The sequence below is a fragment of the Lepidochelys kempii genome, chromosome 1, assembly GCF_965140285.1.
Source record: "Lepidochelys kempii isolate rLepKem1 chromosome 1, rLepKem1.hap1, whole genome shotgun sequence".
Classification (NCBI taxonomy): domain Eukaryota; kingdom Metazoa; phylum Chordata; order Testudines; family Cheloniidae; genus Lepidochelys; species Lepidochelys kempii.
The window spans coordinates 215175199-215199302 of NC_136380.1; the positions used below are offsets into that span (position 1 = coordinate 215175199).

Sequence of the window (24104 nt, forward strand, 5' to 3'; positions counted from 1 at the left end):
CTGACCTGTATCACACAGTCTTTGACATTAGTAATCTGGAATCTCACACTTAAATATTGTGATACTGAGCCAGTGAGGGTTAAACCACCAGCAGGCTGGTTGAACTAAAAGCAACCTTTAAGGACGTATTAGAAGAGCATTGAAATCGTAAACATGGCCATTCTTTGTAGACAGTTGGCAAACCATGTTAAACAGACTAGAGTTCTTGAAATGTAGGCCTGTATTGTTAAAGAATCAGAAGTAGATACTAATTTTCTGTGTACCTATATCTTGTTAGAAGTTCCACGCAATCTAATTAGCTTGTAGATGCTAAACTTCTGTTCTGGTATATAATATTTCATTACTATATCCTACTGAATCAGAGATCAAAAGGGGCTATTAACATTTAGAAGGAACTTGTGATGTGACGATATCATTGTCTTCATTTCTCTTTGAAGTTTGCAGTAAACTACCTATGAACTGTTTGGATGGCTAATTGCCTTATGCAAAGGAATGCAACTAGGAAACAGATTTACTTCAAAGCAGCAAGGTACATTACCTATTCTTCAACCAAAGAATGCCTGCTGTGATCATTTGATGCCAAGAGATTTATCAGCTGAACTTCAGCTATAAAGGATCTTTTAGGCCTGATCCTTACTATCTCAGATCTGCTTAAACTTTGCCAGGGAAAATCTAAATTGCAAGACTGAGGTCTCCAGGTCTACTCTGGACTATTCCTGCAAATTCTCATGGAAGAATTTGAACAAACTCTGCACACAAACTGAGTATTGGACTATAACCTATTGAACTGATTCTAGAACAGTGGTGGGCAACCTGTGGACCATCAGGGTAATCCGCTGGTGGGCCACCAGACAGTTTGTTTACATTTTCACGGCTGCCCGCAGCTCCCAGTGGCCACAGTTCGCCGTTCCCAGCCAATGGGAGCTTTGGGAAGCGGCAGCCAGCACATCCCTGCGGCCCGCACTGCTTCCCGCAGCTCCCATTAGCCGGGAATGGTGAACCACGGCCACTGGGAGCTGCGGGCAGCTGTGTAAATGTAAACAAACTGTCTGGCGGCCCACCAGCAGATTACCCTGACAGGCTGCCTGCAGCCCATGGGCCATAGGTTGCCCACTGCTGTTCGAGAAATACTTTTGCAAATCAGCAGCCTCACCATCTTTGCTATGGCACAAACCCATTCATATCCGTATGTATAATGATCTTTTAACCACAGTGACTCTTTTCTTTTTAAATAAATCTTAGATTTAGTTAATAAGAATTGGCTGTAAACCTGTATTTGGGTAAGATCTGGAATATGCATTAACCTGGTGGGTAATGTGTCTGATCTCTTGGGACTGGTAGAACTTATATATGGTGAATAAGGTTTTAAGTAATCCTGACTATATAGACTTGGCTGTCTGGGTGAGAGCCAAAGTCTGAATTGCTTAAACTGTATTTTGGCTAATATAATCTAATTATAGAATAAACTACCAGTTTGGGGGATAGTTTACCCTATTCTTTGCAGTTTGCTTTGATTGATTATTCTCAGTATAGCCCCTCAAGTGACCACAGTCACAAATATATTAATGTCAGTCTATGGCATTTTAAAAACTTGTAATCTTTCTGACATCTGACCCCATCAGTATGCAGTCTAAAATTTTTAGACCACAATATATCAGAAATGAGTGAGCAGGAAGTGACCTATATGGACCTGAAATTTCACACTCCTTCTGAGAAGCAGAGGAAATAAAGATGCAGAAACACTAGGAACAAAGGTACCATACTTATAAGCTCCTTGCTTTGTACATACTATTATTATATTTTTCATTGTCCCATAGGTATAGTCTGTGGGTGCTTTGGGGCTGCAGCACCCATAGAAAAAAAAACTGTGGGTGTTCAGCACCCACCAGCCACCTGCCAATCAGCTATTTGGTGGGCCCTGCCGAGCTGGGGTGTGAAGAGGCAGAACGAGTTTGGGGCATGCTCGGGGAAAGGGGCAGAGCAGGAAGGAGGGCAGAGGCAGGCCCTCAAGGGAGGGGGCAGAGCAGGGGGAAAGGTGTGGGGAAAGGTGGGGCAAGTGTGGGGTCTTGGGGGGAAGGGATGGAGTGGGGGCAGGCCTTTGGGGTGGAGCAGGGATGGATCACCCCCGGGGAAAGCTGAAAGTCAGTGCCTGTGTACAGTCTGACATCTCCTCTGAACTGTATCACATAATTCTTGAGATTATAGATCTTAAGTGTAGAATTTGTGTGAAATTTTAAAAGTCAGTGGAATATGGACTCTTAAGCCACTTAGGGTACGTCTACGCAGCCCACAACAGCAACCTTCAGAGTTCAACAGACTTGGGCTCACAGGCTCATGCTAGGGTGCTAAAAATAGCTGCATAGACATTGTGGCCAAGCTGGAGCTCAGACTCTGAAGCCTAGGGATTGGGGTGAACTTCAGAGCCCAACCTCCAGCCCAGGCTGCAACATAAAAGCACTGTCTACTCAGCTATTTCTAGTGTGGTAGTGGAAGCCCTCGAGCCCAAATCTATCAAGCCCTGCTCAAAGGCTTGCTGCCATGGGCTGCTGCTGGCTGTGGTGCCATACCAGTACGTTTATTTCCTATCGGTTACAAGAACATTACTAATTTATTGACATCATTCTCAGAGTGAGGTGTCTCCAGTTCGGTGTAATGTTCTGGAAGCTTTGCAATGAAGCCATGGAATCCCAAACTCTGGAGTGCTGGCCTCATAAATATAAAGGGAAGGGTAACCACCTTTCTGCATACAGTGCTATAAAATCCCTCCTGGACAGAGGCAAAATCTTTTCACCTATAAAGGGTTAAGAAGCTAAGGTAACCCCGCTGGCACCTGACCCAAAATGGCCAATGAGGGGACAAGATTCTTTCAAATCTGGAGGGGGGGGGAACAAAGGATTTGGGCTGTGTGATGCTTTTGCCAGGAACAGATCAGGAATGCAAGCCTTACAACTCTTGTAAAGTTAGTAAGGAATCTAGCTAGAAAATGCGTTAGATTTTCTTTCGTTTAATGGCTTGTAAAGTAAGCTGTGCTGGAGGGAATGTATATTCCTGTTTTTGTGTCTTTTTGTAATTTAAGGTTTTGCCTAGAGGGATTCTCTATGTTTTGAATCTGATTACCCTGTAAAGTATTTACCATCCTGATTTTACAGGGGCGATAATCTTTTACCTTTTCTTTAAATAAAATTCTTCTTTTAAGAACCAGATTGATTTTTCATTGTTCTTAAGATCCAAGGGTTTGGGTCTGTGTTCACCTGTACCAATTGGTGAGGATATTATTATCAAGCTTTCTCCAGCAAAAGTGGTGTAAGGGCTTGAGGGAATATTTTGGGGGGATAGGACTCCAAGTGGTCCTTTCCCTGTTCTTTGTCTAAAACACTTGGTGGTGGCAGCCATCTACCTAATCGAAGGGAAAGACTTTGTGCCTTGGGGAAGTTTTAACCTAAGCTGGTAGAAATAAGCTTAGGGGGTCTTTCATGCAGGTCCCCACATCTGTACCCTGGAGTTCAGAGTGGGGAAGGAAACTTGACAGCTGGTCTGTTACTATTTAGTAAATAAACTCAGAATTTTGACATACAGTGAAACCAGTTTTTAGCAGCTCTCCAAGAGGCTACCAAGTGGATTTTAAATTAAAGGTTGGACAAAACTGTATTGGACATATTGGCAGAGTTCTACTTATTTGAGGGATTTCTTACTGCAGGTTTCAGTGAATGTTGTTTGGATATTCATGTACTGAACAGGCCCATACCAGAACCCCAGATCTCAGCGCCTTCACACTTTGGAGAGGTGGGAGTTCAAAGTCCAAGCCTGGACCCAGTTTTGCAAACTGCCAAGATTTTTAAAAACAGGAGCACATATTTGGTCTTCTAAATTCTCATTTAAGCACCTGGTTGATTTTCAAAGATGCCAAGCACCGAATAGCTTCCACTCAGGTCAATCTGAGCTGCTGGGTGCTCAGGTCTTTTGAAAATCTTGCAGCTTCCTAAATACAGTTTTAGGAGTCTCACTTTAGGCTCTTATTTGTTTTAAATCTTGGTCTGTTTCTCCTCCTGAAGAACATTAATGATGCTTTTGAAAACTTAGTTCTGGTAGTTTAATGAAAGTATAAAGAAAGAAAGGGCCAGATATCAGAAAAAGAAATTAAGAGACATACACACAACTGAATGCCCCATTACTTGATTTAACATAGAAATACAGTTGCTTATGCCTGTTCATCCCAATATTCTGGCTCTTTACAGAGCATTGTATTATGGTATAACCCCTCCTTAGTGAAAATTCCTGATATTCCCCATTTGTTGTTGATAGTTTTTCATAGACTAATCGATTAATGTGTCTCTCCTGCCACCCAGCAAAGTCAAGTGAATGGCCCACCCTCTCTGTCCTGAAATGTCACACTGCTTTTGAGCAGGGGAGGAGTCAAAAATTTGCAAACACCAGTATCACAGATATTGTATGTGTCAAGCTCCTGACTCTAGGTTCTGGGCTTGGCCGTGTGTGGACAAACCTCATCTTGCATGCCTATGAAGCTTTGCTTGTGACAATCACAGCAGTAGCAGGTCTGAATGCACTTGGTCTTATTTTTTTCTTTTTTAATGTAATATGCCTTTGCTAGGCATGATGGCCAACTTGGGTCCCTAAAATGACACGAACCCATACTTGGTCTGGATATTTTTATTGAGTGTCCCGTTAATGACAGCTAATATTAAGCAGATTTTCAGTCCAAGTTTGGGTGGCCTTAGAACCCTGGAACTACCCAGATAAATTCTGGTCTAATTCAGGGTTTTCGGGATGGGGGCTAAGCCTTTCTGTATCATTGTTTCCCTTTCCTTTCACTTAGATTCTCCTGTTCCAGGGTGGCTCATTGTGGTGATTCTGGGGATCCTCTGTCTGCTTTTGCTGGGAACAGCTGGCTTCTTGGGGGCCAATTGTAAGTGCAGGTATCATCAGGGAAAGACAACAAGGACCTAACTCTACTGTCAGTTACTTTATATACACATATATTCACAAGGCTAGATTCTGATCCACTCACTCATAGTGAGTAGCACCCTACTCCACAGGTATTCCCATGAATTTCAATGAGTGTAATCAGTGAGTACTCAGTATGAATAAGGATATCAGAATCTATCCACCTGCACCTCAGTTTTTCTGTCAGTAAAATGGGGATAATACTGCTTTGCCTCAAAAAAGTCTTACTAGGGCAAATTCATTGATGTTTGAGATATGCTTGGATATTACATTAATAAGGGCCATATAAGTACCTAGACACACCAGAATGTAAGTAGATAGAATGTAATTAAATTACCAAAGTTAGAAACAAAAGAATGGCAATAAGCATTATGTTTACTGAACCTACAAAATTATTTATAAAAATCTTCCCAAAGCTTCAGGACCTATATAGAAAAAGGCCTTAATTATTTGGCACCTAAATGCTTCACAGACTTGTTGATATGCATAGAATTCTAGTCCTTTCTCTGAGGTTTAAATTGTCATTTAAACAGAAAACTTTCTACATGTTCACTATTGAATTGAACAATAGTAGTGATTAGAAGTAATGGAATAATTAAAAAAACCCACCTTTATTCACACACATTTTTGTGAATAGACAGGCCAGGTCTACACTATGGGCCAGGTCTACCCTGCAGGCCAGGTCTCCTTCAGCTCACATAGGAATGTCAATTGAGGGTGTGATGAGGTATGATTTGTAACCAACATAGCTATGGTGGCCAAAGCCTCTAGTATAGCTGTTGCAGTTATACCGGCAAAACTGTGCTTTAACCAGTACAGCTTTCGTCGCTCAGGAGAGGGGTGCTGGAATAAGCGATCCAGTGGAACCTCAATTTTACAAACACCAATCTTCTGAATGAACGGTTATATGAGCCATTTTTCCTGATGGGGAAAATAGTCACAAAAGGAAAGTGATGTTGACAAAGAACGAGTTGACATCTCTTCACATTATGATACCTTCAATGCCCTGGAAATCACTTTGTCCTGGTTTGAAGGAGAAAAAGAGTGATGCAGTGCACTGTACTGCAACTTATGTACCACATTTCCTGTAATTTTGAAATGTTCAATTTCATGAACTTTTGGACTTTATGAACACTTCAATCCCCATTAGTTCATAAAACAGGGGTTGCATTGTCCTGGTAAAAGGGCAGCTTTGCAAGTATTAGGGTCACCATACGTCCGTATTTTCCCGGCTTTTTGGTTCTTAAATCGCCGTCTGGGAGGAATTGTTAAATATCTAAAAACGTCCGGGATTTTGCCATATCAGTCAAGACGCCCTTTGTCCCAATATCGGGGACTGCTCACCTCACCGCGCGCACCAAAGTCCTAGGACTGGCAGAGCTTCCTGGAGCAGCTCCCGGTGCCCGCCGATTTGTAAAGGATTTGTAAAATTTGTAAAATTGCAGTTTATTTTACAGTGACACATTTTGCTGTGATATTAGTTTGAATGTAAGTTTTCCACTTTTTTTATTCAGTGAGCAGATAGCAGGCAAACGTCACTCAGTAAAACCAAACTGTCGAAAATGTCACTCAGCAACAGGAAATACTGGAAAATCTCTTCCAGCAAACAGATTATTTCTGAGCCCTTAGTGAAAACCTCTCCAAGATTCTGCAAAGAAAATGTATAGGGTGGTCAGTTGCTTTCTATAAGGAAACTATGGGCTTGATTCTGCTCTCATTTATGCACATTTTAACTCAGCACAGAAAATTGTAACACTTGATCTGAACAGGAAAAACATGGTCCCTGATTTAAAACATATGCTCAGCTGCCACCCAGTGGAATAAAAAAATATTGCATCCAAGCAATAACTCCCACTCTTTCCCTAAACTTAAAGCATCATTTTCACTTTACTAAAGTTGGTTGAATTTGCCATTTTTTTTATTTTGCATATAATCATTTATTTTAAGATTTTTTCTGTAATCAACCAGCTGATGGAGTGCTTTCTTGCTAATAAATTACTCAACAAGAGTGACGAGATATGACAAGTGAGTTCAAGGACACCCAAGTGCGAATGTAGTGAGGACAAAACATCAAACCAATAGAAACATGTGGTTCCTTAGAATGCTATTCATATATCTTGATTCATATATCTTTTTTTATTTCACAGTTTTTTCGGTGGTGATTCTTTTCAATATATTTTGAAGGAGAAAGGAGTTTTTGTTTGTTGGTTTTTTTTAATTGCAGAATAAGAATGTAATTGTACCTTTATCTTCAACAATCAATCTTTATACCAATAGCATGACTCCTCCAACAACCATGAAGTTCATTCACCTTAGACAATGTAGTCCACAACCCAACATAAAGCTCCCTGAAGATCTTATCTAATCTGTCGATCTATCCCAGACCCATTGGTGTTGCTGCTCCCAGTACTTCAGACAATTCCCAACCTTCCTGCTGAGCTTCCTTTCCAGGGGTTTCTTCTTGGGAGGTTTCTGGATAAATACATGAAATCAGTGGGGCTACTCATGTGTAAACTCTGTAGCTTGAAAGCTTGTACCTTCCACCTACCTTGTCTCTAACAGATTTAAAGTCTGATGTCTCACCTCCTTGTAGAGCTAATGGGAGTGTCATACCTTTGGGAGACTCCCAGCTTCCCAAGGGGCACACAACACTTCCTTTTAGTCCTAGCAGGTCCTGAGAAATCAGCCTTCACAATCATGAAATATTTATCTACGGAAAAGCTTTTTGAGGCATTTTGAATAGAAATTTAGCTGGCTTCTTCTGAACCCTGCACAATTGATCTCATGGTAACAAAAGCAAAAAGTTTAACAGAGAGCTACACTCTGTTCTCAATAAATAATCTCAATAAAGAAAAATAAAATATCCTTAAACATTTCTTCAATAGTACTTCCCTAACATAAAGAAAATACAAGATGATAGTGTGCTTGTTTGCACTCACTTGGCCACTTATGAATAATGTGGCAGTCCCAAATCATTGCCAAAAAAAAGCTTTTGCTCCCACACCACCCTGTATTATATAAATATCTATGGAGATAGGGTTGCGTTCTAACTTTCATTCTACCTCCCTCTTTTCATTTATTTGTAATGGTCAATTTCTAAATGCATGCATTTTTGAAGGCAACAAAAGCACCCATTGCTCAGAGAAATGGATGCAGCATGGACAGGACTGTTACCACTTTTCTAATGCATGGAAATCTTGGCAGGAGAGAACAGATTATTGCCTTACTCGGGGCTCCCAATTTCTGAAGATAGCAAGGAAGAGCTGGTGAAGTATATTTTGTTAGGCTTCCTTTGTTCTATATCATAAATAATTAATATGTCAGTGACAGGAGTGAAGCAGATTTGGCTTTACATGGTACCTCTCCTGCTCTAGGCATGGGCAGTGATATATTACAGTGGATCAATGGCACTGCGATATAGTTTCAGAGTGAAAAGGATCCAGGACAGACATCAGTATCTGAGGAATCATGAGTTAAAGGGAACATGATCGGTCTGATCTGTGTATGTTGGGATTAGCTAGCACTGCCAGGCATGTTCAAAGGGCTGTTGGCAGTGCTTCAGAAGCCAAACTCAGTGTTGTAGCAATTAGTGCTCTGTTCTGCCATGCTAGAGAGCTGGTTTCAATGTCCTCATGCCAGTTTCTTGTTTTCAGTGGCCCCAAGCCAGCAGGGGATGAGGAATACTGTAGAAGCCAGATCTGATATTTTAGATACTAATGGTCTGTGCAAACATATAGAGGCTTGGTCTTGATTCCCAATTGAAGTTGCTCCTACTGCTGCCAGCAGCAGCTGGGAATGCCACAGGAATGGTGCATTTGACTCCTGGAAGGAGTGTCTCTCGTCTCTCTGTGGTGACCCTGTAAACAGTTTGAAGCAGCATTAATGCACATTCTCCTTTAGTTGGAAGGAAGGTAGCTGTGATGCAGCATCAAAGAAGTAAGGGCAGAGGGTAACACAGGAAATGGCATCTTTAAAATTGGTTGTCAAATGTAGTTGAATGTCATTTACGAGTAAGTGGTCTCAGCTATATGGGAGCACAAGGAATCTGGCTAGGACTCTTTATTCATATTCCTTTCCCTGGGATTCACAGAACCAAAAGAGGGAATTGAATAAGCTCATTTTTGTTCCCATACAAAATTTCATAAAACCACCGGGATTTACTTATCAGACTATCCTGTAAAGGAGCTGGCAGGGTCTGGGTGTGGGCGGATGGTACAGCTCTCTCCACTGAGCTGCAAGTCTGGAATGGCTAGAGATTCTTGTGCCCTGTGTACAGAATACCTTACAGAATACTCACTGCGAAGTAGAGACAGGAGGCTAATGCAGAGAAGGGATCCCTGGAGCCAAAGTTCAGAAATGTGACTGTATGGGGCAGGGCATCAGTATCAAGCAAATTACAAGCTGTCTAGGGGCTGTTGCAACAAGGTGCTGAGTACCCTAAGCTCCCACTGGACACTCAGAACCTCTAAAGAGGTGTACAGCACCTTGTACGTCTAGGCCCTGAGGGGTTATTAAAGTGCCATGTGGAAAAATAAGAGGAAACCTATTCAGATTTCATTATTACTAAAGGATGTTTGTATTACAATATGCTCTCAGTTTTGGAGGCATGGAACTACCCCTTAAACTAGTTATTTATCACGTTACAAGTCACAGAGAGTTTGGGAATCTCTTATTTTATTCTTATTTATTATTTGTGTCTTGGTAGCATCTAGGAGCCCCAGCCATAGACCAGGACCCCATTGTACTAAGAACTGTACAAACACAGAACAAAAAGTTGGTCCCTGCCCGCAAAGAGCTTACAATCTAAGTAGAAGACAAGAGATAACAGGCAGACATAGAGGGGTCTCCGTAAATATCCACAAAGCTATCTCATCCTCCTTTTTGCAGTACATCCATAAAGATCTCCTTTGACATGAGGCCTACAAAAATTTTGACAATGGTTGGGCCGCTCGTGTGCTGAAACTTCTTCTGCTCATGTTGACCAATATTGTCTCATTGTTTTAGTCTTATCTCCTTTGTCCCAATCCCCCACCATTATTGTCTGGACGGACAGGGCTGTAGGTCAGGACTGAGGGGTACCAGTTGAGTTATCTAGCGCAAAGCTTGCAGATCACCAGCTCCTTTGCTGAGTAACTGTATAATCTTATTATGCCTTGCCCTATCTCATCTACCTCTGCCTCTTGTCACCCCCTCATGGTGTCCTGGCCTCCTTCCCATGCTAAGCAAGAGAAGCTAGTCTAAGTGCAGGGGGACTCAGGGAGTGGGGTGATGGGATCCCTACCCAAGGCTGTGAAGCAGTACTGAAAACACTCCATGGCTGGTACAGCAATTCCCAGGCTATGGTACCACCTGCAGCACTGGTCCTCCCGCCCCAAGAAAGTAGAAGAATTTCAGGTGGATTCACCCTTGTCTTGTTTCCACATCTGCACAAAGCCCTGTGATGTGCAGGACCTGAATATCCCCTTTAAAGTATCCTCAAATCCTTACACTCTCGTACACAACCGCACCAAATGAACTCCACTACCACTAGGGCCATCTGCAGATGCAAAGGACGAGCTAGTTTCCCCCCCATTCTAGGCGATCTTTGTCATTAGACTGGCATAGATAATAAAATGTGTCTTTCCAGTTAAGGTTTCAAGTAAAACAAGACAGTATAGGGGACTGTGCAGCCTTCAGAACAGGAGACACTCACTCCTATGGCTGTGCACAGCCGAAAACCTGTATTTAAGAGCAAAGGGCTCTTTAACCCAAGTGTAAGCAGAGTCAGGATGAGCCCTACCCTGACATCTGGTGGTGAGTTGTGGCAGGTTGTGGAAAAGAACTTCAGGGGCTGATCTCATTTGCATAGGCACTCCCACCCCACCTAGATGGTCACTTTGGCTGCTGTGGGATCCCCAGTTTCTGTGTTATTGGAGAGTAAAGTTTTATTATCCTGATTATGTGAATCAAGGACAGTGGAACTGTACTTGGCTTTTTGTTATGATGGAGGGATTCACCATCAACTAAGTAGCAATTGCTAGGCAAGGGACATGGGTTCCAAAACTCAGTAAATGAAAAAAGACTGGGGGCAGGTATTTATACATTGTGGTATGGGTCCCTTCTGAGAGCCCTAAATGCAGCACCTTCTCTCTCTCCACCGTGTATTTAATTCTAATAGGAGTCAGATTACAGAGCTGAATTTACTTTGGGCCAGTAGTGTACCAGCACTGGGGCTCCTCTACTAAGAGCTGAAATCACTGAGTACTGTGTTAAGTAGTAGGGGGCCTGAAGATATATTGGTGAGCGGCTTGCAGGATGGCTATCGGAGAGGAGCAGCTGGGGGAACGGGTTGCACTACGGTTACTGGAGAGCAGTGCATGGAGCAGAGTGGCTGGTGGTGAAGGCTACAGCAGAAACCAATGGAGAGGCAGGGCAGTCGGCCATTGGAGCACGTAAGGTGCCCCTTTACTCTTTCCCTTCCCCATTTCCACACAGGCGGGGGGGGGGGGTTAAAACTCTTGGATGAACTTTTGAACTCTGGACTCACCAAGGACAGAGACTTTTGGGTTGCAGGACTTTTGGGTTGTTGGACTTTTGGGACTTTGGGTGACTTTTGGGTTGCTGGACTCAAGAATCAAAGGGAAAGGACATGGCCCAATTTGCTTGGGGTAGGTTTTTGCTCATGGTTTGTGTTATGAATCCTGTTGGTGGTTGTCAAGATTCCTTCCCCACTCTGAACTCTAGGGTACAGATGTGGGGACCTGCATGAAAGACACTCTAAGTTTATTCTTACCAGCTTAGGTTAAAAACTTCCCCAAGGTACAAACTTTTCGTTGGCGTTGAACAGTATGCTGCCACCACCAAGCGATTTAAACAAAGAACAGGGAAAGAGCCCACTTGGAGACGTCTTCCCCCAAAATATCCCCCAAAGCCCTACACACCCTTTCGTGGGGAAAGCTTGATAATAATATCCTCACCAATTGGTACAGGTGAACACAGACCCAAACCCTTGGATCTTAAGAACAATGAAAAATCAATCAGGTTCTTAAAAGAATTTTATTTAAAGAAAAGGTAAAAGATTATTGCCTCTGTAAAATCAGGATGGTAAATACTTTACAGGGTAATCAGATTCAAAACATAGAGAATCCCTCTAGGCAAAACCTTAAATTACAAAAAGACACAAAAACAGGAATACACATTTCCTCCAGCACAGCTTATTTTACAAGTCGAAAATCTAATGCATTTTCTAGCTAGATTCCTTACTAACTTTACAGGAGTTGGAAGGCTTGCATCCTTGATCTGTTTCCGGCAAAGGTATCACACAGACAGCCCAAACCCTTTGTTCCCCCCCTTCCAGATCTGAAAGAATCTTGTCCTCTCATTGGCCATTTTGGGTCAGGTGTCAGTGGGGTTACCTTAGCTTCTTAACCTTTACAGGTGAAAGGATTTTGCCTCTGTTCAGGAGGGATTTTATAGCACTGTATACAGAAAGGTGGTTACCCTTCCCTTTATTTTTATGACAGTGTTGTTTCCCCCAACATAATGCCACATTGTTTCTCTCTGTTATTAAAAGACTTTTGCTACAGTCAGACTCTGTGCTTGGGAGAGGGGAAGTATTGCCTCTTAGAGGTGCTCAGGGGAGGTGGTATATATTTGTCCCAGGTCACTGGATGGGGACTTGAGCCAGTTTTGCATTGTGTTATTGGAACAGAACCCCTAGATACTGAACCCGGCCCTTGTTGCTGCCAACTCTGATGGGCAGAAGGGTTACACAAGCGTGCACGAGTAGCAGCAGGAGGATCATTAAGACAATGACAATCATATCCTAGGATGCTGCAGACACAAGAAGAACTAGAATACTTGCTGCCACTCAGCTTAGCACATTACATTGACCAATCTCATTGTCGCGTCCAGTCGTTCAAAAATTCTCATCTGCAATCCCAGAAATTGTCTTTTTTTTTCTTTTGGTGCCAGAAGGAGATGGGACTTGGCCATTCAATAAGGATCAGCAGCATTTTCAGCTACCAAATCCCACCCTTTTGGAATGTTCACCACCCAATCAGAAAGCTCCTACATGACTGTTATTTCTAGTCAGATACAACGGGTTTATTTTAAAGGGGCAATTAGTTCATTAACAGATTTAATACACAACTTTGCAAATGTCACTACTTGTTTGTCATTCGTTTTCTTTAATAACTCCTCACACAACCTATTCAGCACTAACAAAATATATATGTGCAAATTATTATTATTATTAAAAATAAATTATATGAATAGAGGTTTCACAAATACCCTCCTGCTCTGAGGATCTCTTCCCAGTAGCATATCACTGAATATAACTGGCTGCTGGAAACTAGAGAGGGCTCTGGGCATGTAAATTCTTCCCATTTCTGGAGAGCTCTCCCTCATTAATATGGATGATACTACCTTATGAATATAGGATTCTTTTATCAGTATGTAAAATTTCTTCCCTGTTTTCCCGGTACGGATTGAGCAGCAAGGGGAACGGAGAGCTTTTGTGCAGATCATGTCACTCCCAATTTTACCCACTAAATCAGATTCACAAATTCTGCTAAAAGCAGTGGGGAGAAATTGCTTATTCATTCAGTGACTTGAATAAAAAATGCATCCCATAAGAGGGGAGGGAAAGGGTGGGTTTGCGTTTATGTATCCAGGAGACTGCGGTGTAGAGCTGTAACATCCTAGGGAGAGCACTGGAGGCATTCTGCCCCAGGATATGCCTACCCCACAACTGGAAGGTGTTATTTCTGGCTCAAGCGGACAAACGTGCGCTAGCTCTGATCTAGCTAACACGCTGAAAATAGAAGTGCAGCCATGGTGGCATGAGAGGAGTACGATCCTGTCTGAATCCCTAGGCACATACCCAGGTGACTCTCATGCTGCTATAGCCACACCTCTATTTTTAGAGCCCTAGAGCTAGCCACGTTATAGTGTAGCCCATAGAATATCCAGCATTGAAAGCTTTAGCATTTATTTTATTCAGCAGTAATGCAAGGGATCTACAAGCCTGTATCCTGTAAGGCATTGGCTTCAGCAGTTAGCATAAGGCTTGAGGCCTATGGACTTTGGCACAGATAAATGGCCCAACAGTCATCCCTAAGTTTTGGGGAACTGGAAATAGAGTGTGTAAGGGGAAAGTTTGTCTATAACGGCACCAGCCAACGACAGGAACATGAGCTAACACCAGCTTTTGGATAGAACATCTGCAGATGTCTGACCACAAGAGTGCTATGGCAACAAATTGATATCTCTGATAATAAGCTGAAATCATTAATATACTAATTGGGGGAGGGATAGCTCAGTGGTTTGAGCATTGGCCTGCTAAATCCAGGATTGTGAGTTCAATCCTTGAGGGGGCCATTTAGGGATCTGGGGCAAAAATTGGGGATTGGTCCTGCTTTGAGCAGGGGGTTGGACTAGATGACCTCCTCAGGTCTCTTCCAACCCTGATATTCTATGATTCTAACCTATGGGAGAAGGGCATCTCAACATTAGTCAGGTGAGGAAATACAAATAAGGAAGAAGGGAGAAACCCCTACTGAATATGCATTAGACATAGTGATGTCAGTGTAACTGATTATAAAACCTGTATCCTTGTCTGTGTGTGGGGGAGAGAGAGAGATGTAGCCCTTGGGAGGTGCCAAAATGATGGCAACTGGTGAAGATGATGGTGATGAGGAAGATAATGGCTACCATTTCAGGTGGTTCTGCACGGGAAGGTGTGAGTATATGGATGTTCAGATGTACGTTCTGTATTATCTCTATCTACCTTTCTGGGTTAGAGTGTTTGTGACTTTGCTAAATGTATTAATAAACTATTGTAAATACAGAAGGGTTCCTAAAGTGTGAATATTTCAACTATGCACGTTGGGGCTCCCAACTAAACAATAATTTTAGTAATACGGGGCCTGACCTTGAGACAAGAACCTGTCAAACCTCAAAGTGATTACTGGGAATTCGTGAGCTGTAGCTCACGAAAGCTCATGCTCAAATAAATTGGTTAGTCTCTAAGGTGCCACAAGTACTCCTTTTCTTTTTAAGTAATCAATATAATTAATACATATTCTATAGTTTGGGCTACAACAGCGCCAGTGTAGACATACCCTCAGAGAGGGAGAATGCCTCTTTCAGCTCCCCATGGCCTGAGGAAGCACACAGATTGCTAGACCCCTCAAATGGAGCACACTTAACTGAAGCTAAATTGAGAGAAGGCACATTCAAACAAAAACAAGAGTGTCCACACAAGGGGGCCTACACTGATTTAATTACATTTTACTAAAATTGGTACCATTTGCCTAATGTAGACAAAGGCCTGAGTCAACCTGGATCCCAAGTCCCAGCATGGTGCATATGGGACTTGTGCGGCTGTAATTACCACCTCTCCAGGAGTGGTAAAACCAGGCCCCTAGCCACATACTGGCCATTCATGATATACATTTTGCAAGACCTAGGGTCTTGGCCCTGGTGTTTCTGGCCAGATTCCAAGTTAGGTATTTACATTCTGTCTTCCTAAAATTCCCCCTTTCAGTTGCAGCTGGAGAAGGTGTTTTTCACTTCCTGTCCTAAACTATCATGTGGCATTGCTGATGCAGAATGGATGCTGCATTCCCTCTCCAAAGGCAGTTGCATTTGGGGGGTAATTGCAGCAATCCCTCTACATAAATTCTGTCTGAAAATCCCTCTAAGGCTACAGGGTGTGAGACAAAGGAAAGAAACTGATATTTTATTTATAACCCAATTTAACTGATTGTATTCATCAGCCAGTCACTACATGGAATCCTCCAGGTCCATGTTCCAGTTTCATTGGACTGTCTGGTTTTATTAACACTGTGCGACGTCCCTTTGTCATTGAAAGAGAAAAGCTGGGGGCACAGGGGAAAACATCTTGGGGGCTGTTGACAGCCATCACTAGTCTGGTTTTCAGTGAAAATGTTTGAGGAGGGGTTGAGGGCTGTGAAAACTCTACCACGGTGATAGATGTCAGATCCAGGCAAGTGGCTCATATCTGCTGCCTTGTGGTCCAATAGAATCTGCCATGAAATATCATTTGAATCAGACAAGAAATTTTCCATCTAGTTTTCAGCCTCCTTTCTAGATCTTACATCATCTTCCAGCTGAGTCCATTGGCCCCAGGAAAGCAAATAGGCAGTGAGCCCTCTCTCTGTATTCGTCCTACTTTGCTGCCACCAGATGGGACTCGCCCTGTTTAAAATCCAGCGTTAATCATCTTTCAACAGCATCTTCCAGCCTGACACAAAATGTAGTGGTGCTAAAGGAATAAAATGATAAAGCAGGTAGGCGAATGAAGGAAAGTCTGAATGGAATGTGGTACCCTCTGCATATTTGGAAGCAGTGGTGATGCGGATGTAAGCACTGACACAAGAAAGCTTTGTTGAGCTAACATCAGCCCGAATCAAAGAAGAAAGGAATTTCTGCTCAGTTCTCTAAAGAGCTACAGCATTGCTTGGAAGCAAAGAAGAACTTCAGTCCAGTCCAGTCCCTCAACCATCTTTTTTGGTATCAGAAGGGCAAAATAACGAATTTCTTTAGCTCATTTCAGTTCTGTTTTGGGGGGGACTTCTCACTTTGTTTTTCACTAAAGAGCACCTGGAAGTGAATGTAACTTTAACCAGCTATATTGAAAAGAAGAAGAAAAAATATTTTTGGGAAAAATAATCCTGGGTAATAAACCTCCAATCAAGGCAAAACCTGAAACAGCACCTCTCTCCCATCTGTAGGAGTCCTTAGTATTAATTATCACTTTATAGCTCTCAAGTGCTTTGCAAACATTAACTCATTTATTTGAAAGAAGCTTCATATAAAACAGATTTTTGTTGATTTTCAAACTTTGGGTTTTTTTAGAAAATTCTGTTTGAAATTTGTTTTCAGTTTTTCTTCATCTGATGTGGCAGAAGGCTAAAATCAATAATATTTTATTTCATTTTAACTCCTGGCCTGGAGTCTGTTTTCTTCAGAGCACATAAACAGGTGAGCTGTAGCAGTTAATTTAAGGTCATTTAATGCTGTTGGTTTCTTATGGTTTGCAGATTGAAATTAAATCAGATCATTATTAAATATATTGCAATGTACTTGTCAGATGCAAAAGCAATTGAATATTATTTACTATTAATGAACATGGTTGACTGAAAAAACCCATCTACAATGATTTAAACATGTTTTGAGAGGCTGGAAAATAAAACAAACAAACCTCTACAATATCCCATTAAGAAAGTGTCATTTAAAATTGTAATTTAAAATAATGGAAACCTGCTTTTTTAAAAATATATTTTTTCACACAGATGAGGAAGAATAACAGAGTTTGAACTGGTATTTAGAGAAGTGGCAAGATAATTCTATCATTGCACCCATGCAATTATACAGAACTCACTTAGGCCCTATGGTGGTACCTGAAAGCAGAATCTAGTCCTTACTTTGCAATGCACGGCCCAATCCTGCTTACTTTGCAAGTCAGAGCCAAAGGTGTCCATTCACTTCAATGGAAGCAGGACCAAGCCTCTAGTCTCTTCCTTCCAGTGTAAATCCTTTCTCTCCCCCTTAACTCCATTCTCTTCCCTCTACAGACCCATTACTGATGCTTGCCCCCAGGGGAATGTATTAGTTGCTGGTTCTATTGTCTTAGCCCATGGTGCTGCTGACATAGCCACAAGCAATGGCGATGTTGTGCTGCTGGCTGCCTGACAGATGGGGACTGGAAGGTGGGTAAGAGATTTGCAAGGAGGGAAAGTGGGGCAGGAGTGGGAAATAGAGAGATGCTCTTGTTTTCTTTTGAGAAAACAAAGACTCAGCCCTTGAGGGAATGGAGGTAGAAAGAGGAGATGAAAGGATTATTGTAATTCTTATGTAATTATTTGGCTTTTTACAAAACCAGGACCACAGATATCATGCATTCAAATGCAAACACAGCTACACATGTAAATACACATGCATGCGCAGGCAAACACAACTACAAACATAAACACACATGCATGTGCATGCAAACACAGCTACATATGTAAACACACATAAACACACATGCACTATGAAAAGAGAGGGTTAGTCCCTATAAGTCAAATGGAAAAAGATGAATAGTTACGGTGAATATGCTAAATTCAGACTTTATTTGCACTAACATAAATCACAGTGCAGAGCCCCCAGCAGCAGAAATGTGCCAAAGGACTTGGGTGGTAGAGCCATGTGGCCACAAACTATTCTCCTTCTATGGATACATGGGGGGTCAACCGTGCAATACCGGCCAGGAAGGAGGCCTGCTCAGGGTTGCTGAGGGCTGCTTTAATTCACCATATGCTCTCAGTAGCTTCCACTCCTGAGGCTTTTATGGAGCCCTGCCTATAAGCTGAAGCTGCTCCGGGCTCTCCAGGGTAAACCCCAAGGGGGGGACAGTGGTGGTAACACGACCTGACGTCCCTTGCAGTGAATCTTCCCTGGGATGCAAGGACTTTGAGTAATTTATACTTCCCTGCACTAGTTTCACTGTATCTGGCCCAATGCCTGGAACTGCATTTTGATATTGGCCTTGACTTTGGGCAAAGAGAATCCAGTTAGTGGGTTTTTTTCTGCCTCTTAGTAGCATATTGAGTTGACTTCCGGCCCTACCATCCCAGCAGACAGGCAAAGAAACACTTTACATAAAAGGTGCAAGACAGAGAAAACTTAATTGTTCTTAGGGTTCAACTCATATTCATCCTACTTCACTGCTGTCCCCCATGCATGACACATCCTCCCAACCCATGTCTGGCAGGCCTCCCTCCTCTCTTCATTTAAAAACCACTAAAGGCCCCTTCTCCAGTCATGGCCACAATAATAAGCCCAACAAATAATAAATATATAATATTAAATTTAAAATAATAGAATTATCATACTGGACTTCCACATCTCAGTTCCTGTGGCTTCTCTTTTCTGTCTGTCTTTGGTAGCTGTGCTAGGCAAGGACTTTCTATATCTATCTATCAATCTATACATATAATGTAGATAATCAAGCACTTAATAAATAATAAATAAATATAACAATTTACCAGCTCTGATTGCTCTGGTCTCACAGTTTAAGCAAGATCAGTCCTGTACCACACTTAGATGGGAGATCTGCACATTGAACTCAGGATGCTACAAGAAGTGATAATGGTGTTATAAGAGATCAACCCAGTGATACTAGGAGACACTGTCATGAAGGAAGTGGTATGGCAAACTAAGTAGCAGGCGTTTTTCCTTGAGTCTGTACTGACCCCAGTGCCCCAGCCTGGAGCCAGTGGGCACTGTGTCTCAGAAGAGACTTAAAATTGGTTTTCTGACTTTGTGGTCCGTATACCATTCCATTCATATTTTCCACAAGCCTAAAAGTGTCTATGATAGTGTCCTGGTTGAAGTTTAGTGGAGATAATTGTTTTCACTGCTCCAGGGAACTAAAGAAGTTACTTTTGAGGTCCCATCCTGCGTCTGTTCTGCAGTGATGCTAGTGGGGTGGATTGCAGAAAAAATTCAGCACAAGACAGCTGCATTTCAGTGTGTGGCAGAGTGATTCTATTTCCATTGTCTGTAAATTCCTTTGGGTTGAAAGGCCTTTATATTCTGCCATTGACATTTTCTCTTTCCTTTCCTGGTTAGGAACATGATGCTGGACCAGAGGGATTTCTCAGACCCTCTCTGGGGTGCAGACTCTGACCAAGAATCCCTCACTGGGAGTGACCTCAGGGGAGACTGCTGCTTCCTGGAAAACCTAGCCCTGACAGCAGAAAATGGAGAAAATGCCAGGTCTGGGGGAGCAGCCAACCTGCAGCATCTGAGCCGGGAAGAGAAACGACGTAGCCGGCGGGCTACAGCAAACTACCGCTCAGCTCATGCCACCCGGGAGAGGAGCCGGGTGGAGGCATTCAACATGGCCTATGGGGAGCTCCGGCAGCTGCTGCCCACTCTGCCCCCCGACAAGAAACTCTCAAAGATTGAAGTCCTCCGGCTGGCCATCTGCTATATCTCCTACCTCAATCATGTTCTAGATATTTAGGGGGTGAGGGAGAAGGAAGAGGGGAGAGAAAGAACTAGAGAGGAAGAAAGAGTGAGTGTGATTATTTATTTATTTATTCATGCATTAATTATTGAGATCAGTGCTTAGTGCTGTGCAAAACATAAAAAAGTCATGGTCCAGGACACCTGGAGCTTCCAGTTAAATTCTGGCATCAGCTGCTCATGCTTATCTCCCAGTGAATTCAGCTGGAGTTTTCTGTATATTAGTGAAGGCAGAGTGAGGCCCTTCCAGTCTAAGCAAGACAGTACAGTTCAAACACAGCAGAAGACGGGAATCTGAAGAGCCCTCACTCCTCACCAAGAGAATTAGATGATGATCTGCTGAGGGAGAGGGAGCAGACTACAAAGAATATCAGAGGGAATCTGAAAATTGAAGGACAAAGGATAAATTCTGCCTCCTTGAAAGTCCATCTCTTCCTTTTGAAGTCTCCAGGGAGACAATGCTCTCAGTGATACGTTATGAGTCATCAATAATAAAACAAAAGCACACATCAGAGTGGATTGTTGGGGGACAAAGAGAGAAGGAAAAAGATTCAGGAGACACACACACACACACACACACACACACGAGTCAAAACAGACAGGAGTTATGTAATAGCTTTTAGACCCTGAGTCTTCTGGTTTTTTCCCTCTTGGCTCTGTCTATACTTGTCAACAAGGCCAAGGATATCATAACAAATCACAGTTAAGTTCAGAGACAACAGGAAGGAGGAAAGGTTTTGCTTCATAAAACTAACTTGTGGCTGCATTCAAATGGCTCTTATTTAGAATTGACAGTATTTATCCTTAGTTTCTATTCAAGTTTAGTTAAAAGCAGAAAAGTGGCTCTGTAAAAATGACATTGTAGAAATTGCAGAGTCATTCTCTCTGTTGCCACTTAGAAAATTTCCACTGAAACAAAATGTAGATAAATAATGCAAAAGATTTTATGTGACTTTTTTTTCTGTTTTCTGACCATCTCAGATTTTCTCTCTATGGGCCTGATTGTTCTCTCAGTTACACCAGTTTTACACCAGCGAAACTCCATTGACTTCAGCTGGGTTACTTCTGATACACACCAGTGTTAGAGCAGAACCATGCCCTAGGTTTCCCCATCAAACCTGTTTTAGTTTATATGTCTCAAAATCCAAATAGCCAATCATTGCACCCTCAGCAAGTTTGCAGATGACGCTAAGCTGCGGAGAGGGGTAGATATATTGGAGGATACTGGTAGGGTCCAGAGTGACCGAGACAAATTGGAGGATTGGGCTAAAAGAAATCTGATGAGGTTCAACAAGGACAAGTGCAGAGTCCTGCACTTAGGATGGAAGAATCCCATGCACTGCTACAGGCTGGGGACCAACTGGCTAAGCAGCAGTTCTGCAGACAAGGACCTGGGGATTACAGTGAACGACAAGCTGGATATGAATCAACAGTATGCCCTTGTTGCCAGAAAGATTAACAGCATATTCGGCTGCATTAGTAGGAGCACTGCCAGCAGATCAAGGGAAGTGATTATTCCCCTCTATTTGGCACTGGTGAGGCCACATCTGGAGTATTGCATCCAGTTTTGGGGCCCCCACTACAGAAAGGATGTGGACAAATTGGAGAGAGTCCAGCGGAGGGCAACGAAAATGATCAGGGGGCTAAGGCACATGACTTATCCACACAAAGTCAATTACTATACCTCTTAAAGTACCTTAGTAGCTCAGTTACTATACCTCTTAAAGCTCTGTATGCCATGGTTTACAATTCAAAAAATGATTTTTTTCATTGCCCAAGGTTTCATGCTTAAACCTCAAACCTGTGAGCTGAAAATCCATGTATGTATTTTCTGCTTCTTTCATTATCACCTGCAGCTCCTATGGCAATTTAGAAGCTCTTTCAATTAATGAATTGTAAAAATACCACAATCTGAAATTAATTAATGGAATTAGAGGAGACATGAAGCAGAAGAAGTTTACTCTCATAGCTTTTTTAAGTCTGCAGCATTAATGTTTAAGGAACATGCATGTGTCAGCAGATGGAGGGTAAGATGCATCAGGCACAAATTTGTTGAGTTAGAAGGTGCCATTCTGTTTATTTTCTGAAATTAACAATAATTACAAGATTGGGAGGTGGGTGTATGTAAAACCAAACATATTTTTTAACTTGTTTAAATAGAAAAATTGTTGGTAAAAATTGTCAGATTGTTGCAGATTTAAAATCACAACTGGCATTTTTACTATTGTTACATTTAATTTATTTGTCAAGGAGCAGAAGCAACAGTGCAGTCTTTGCACAAAGTAAAGAAACAAAGGATCTGAGTATCAGGGCTGGCCTTATGGACAGGCAGTCAGGGAAGTTGCCATGGCGAATTTCCAGAGCCATTTTTTTTTTTTTTTTTGCTTGCTGCTTAGGGACCACTGAAAATGTTTTCCAACTTGGTACTCCCCAGCCCTTCTGAGTATCTCCCTATGAGGAGAATTTCTGATAAGATCAAAGGGCTTGCAAAATCAGGCCCAAACTGTAAACTCTTAAAGGCATCAGAAATAACAAGGTATATGGAATTAAAACAATCTTTTTTAAAAAAGTACCATCACAATAAACATTAATTAGCCACCTCACTGGTAACCTCAGTATTGAGGACAGGACTGAATTGTCCTTGCACACTGACTTCCCTTCACATCTCTACAGGTGATTTTTGCATCTCAGATTCAAGGTACATTGATGGAACAATATGAGAGCATCTTACATTGCTACTGCCCATGCTATAGCTGATCTGAGACCTAAACAGAAAACTTCAGTGTTCAAGGGCTGCTGATCCTATATATATATGTATATTAAAAAGAGAGACAAAAATCTAAAGTAGCAATAAAAATATGACAGTTACTGACTTCTCTCTTGCCACTTCCTTATACAGGGTTGGCAACCTTTATAGCCTTCTTCTAAAACTCATGATTGTACTCCAGGCTGTCATGCAGATTGGTCTTTCAGAGGCCCACTCATATCTGGTCCATATACCAAGTTTTTGATCTCCCCATTGGTCATCTTCCGTTGCAAAATCCATCCTACCGATATAATTCTCGTTTCTCCGCTGAATATGCCCATGGCAGCAGAGCCTAGCCTCCTTCAGCTTCTCTGCATTTGCAGCAACCCGCTTTAGGCCCCTCACAATTTCGTTTTGTTTCCTGTCACCGAGCATCCAACCATTTGACCATCTCAACATCTTCATTTCTGTGGTGGAGAGCAGCCTGATTTCCTTTCTTGTGGCTGGCCAAGTCTCTGTTCTGGATGTTAGGGTGGGTCAAATTACAGTTTTATACTCTCTCCATCTTTTAACTTGATTGGCACCTTTTTGTCCCAGGGAACTGGGATCATCTCCTGCCATTTGCACCACACAGCTTTAATATGATGCCAGGCACCTCTGAAGAGAGCAGCAGCAGCAACAACAACCATTAATTCTAGGTATTTAAATTATTTCACTCATCTAAGCTCTCTGCTGTGATATCCTTTTTGGTGAGTCCTGTTATCATAGCCTCGGGATTACCAATGTCCACTCTAAACCCAGCCCGCTCAAAGCTATCTTGCTACTCTTCAAAGGGTCTCGCAATCTTCTGCACTGATCACAATACTGAACATTTTTTTCAAGTTGAAGCATTTCTTGGAATCAACAGTGTGTGAAAGGAAAGTCAGAGAAATATAGCAAATAAGGGATGGCAATGACTTATTGCAGCCATTTTATCCATAGCTGCTCTCATGGCCAAAGCGGGATTGTTCTCTGTAGTACATTCTCCAGGGCCTAGTTTTAAAGGACTCCAGAAATGATTTGCATCAGGAGAGCAGTGGACAAAAAAGAGGGATTTAGGTGGACACAGAAATTTTTAAAAGGAAGGAATAAAAAGAAAGAAGATCTCTATTGCTTATACAGAACAGGGAACCTTGTCACCATGTTACAACTATTTCTGCTTTCTTTATCTCCCCACAACAGTTTGTGATTTGGTGGCTGACACTGGAAAAAAATATTTAATTCAACCCGTATTTTAACTAATCAACCATTAATATGATGTTAATTCATCTCCTGATATTTATATTAGAAAAATCTTTTACAAGGATTTCTCCTGCTGTATCTCAGTTGGTTTTATTTA

The 24104-nt window shown here is 42.1% G+C and overlaps 1 protein-coding gene across 1 annotated transcript; it reads left to right on the top strand.

Moving 5' to 3' along the window:
• Positions 1 to 17351: 17351 nt before the first annotated feature.
• On the top strand, positions 17352 to 24104 carry LOC140898735 (helix-loop-helix protein 15). The gene is made up of 2 exons (XM_073313020.2): positions 17352 to 17678; positions 19582 to 24104. The coding sequence occupies exons 1-2, from the start codon at positions 17665 to 17667 to the stop codon at positions 19976 to 19978; spliced, it is 411 nt and encodes a 136-aa protein (XP_073169121.1). The 5' UTR covers positions 17352 to 17664; the 3' UTR covers positions 19979 to 24104.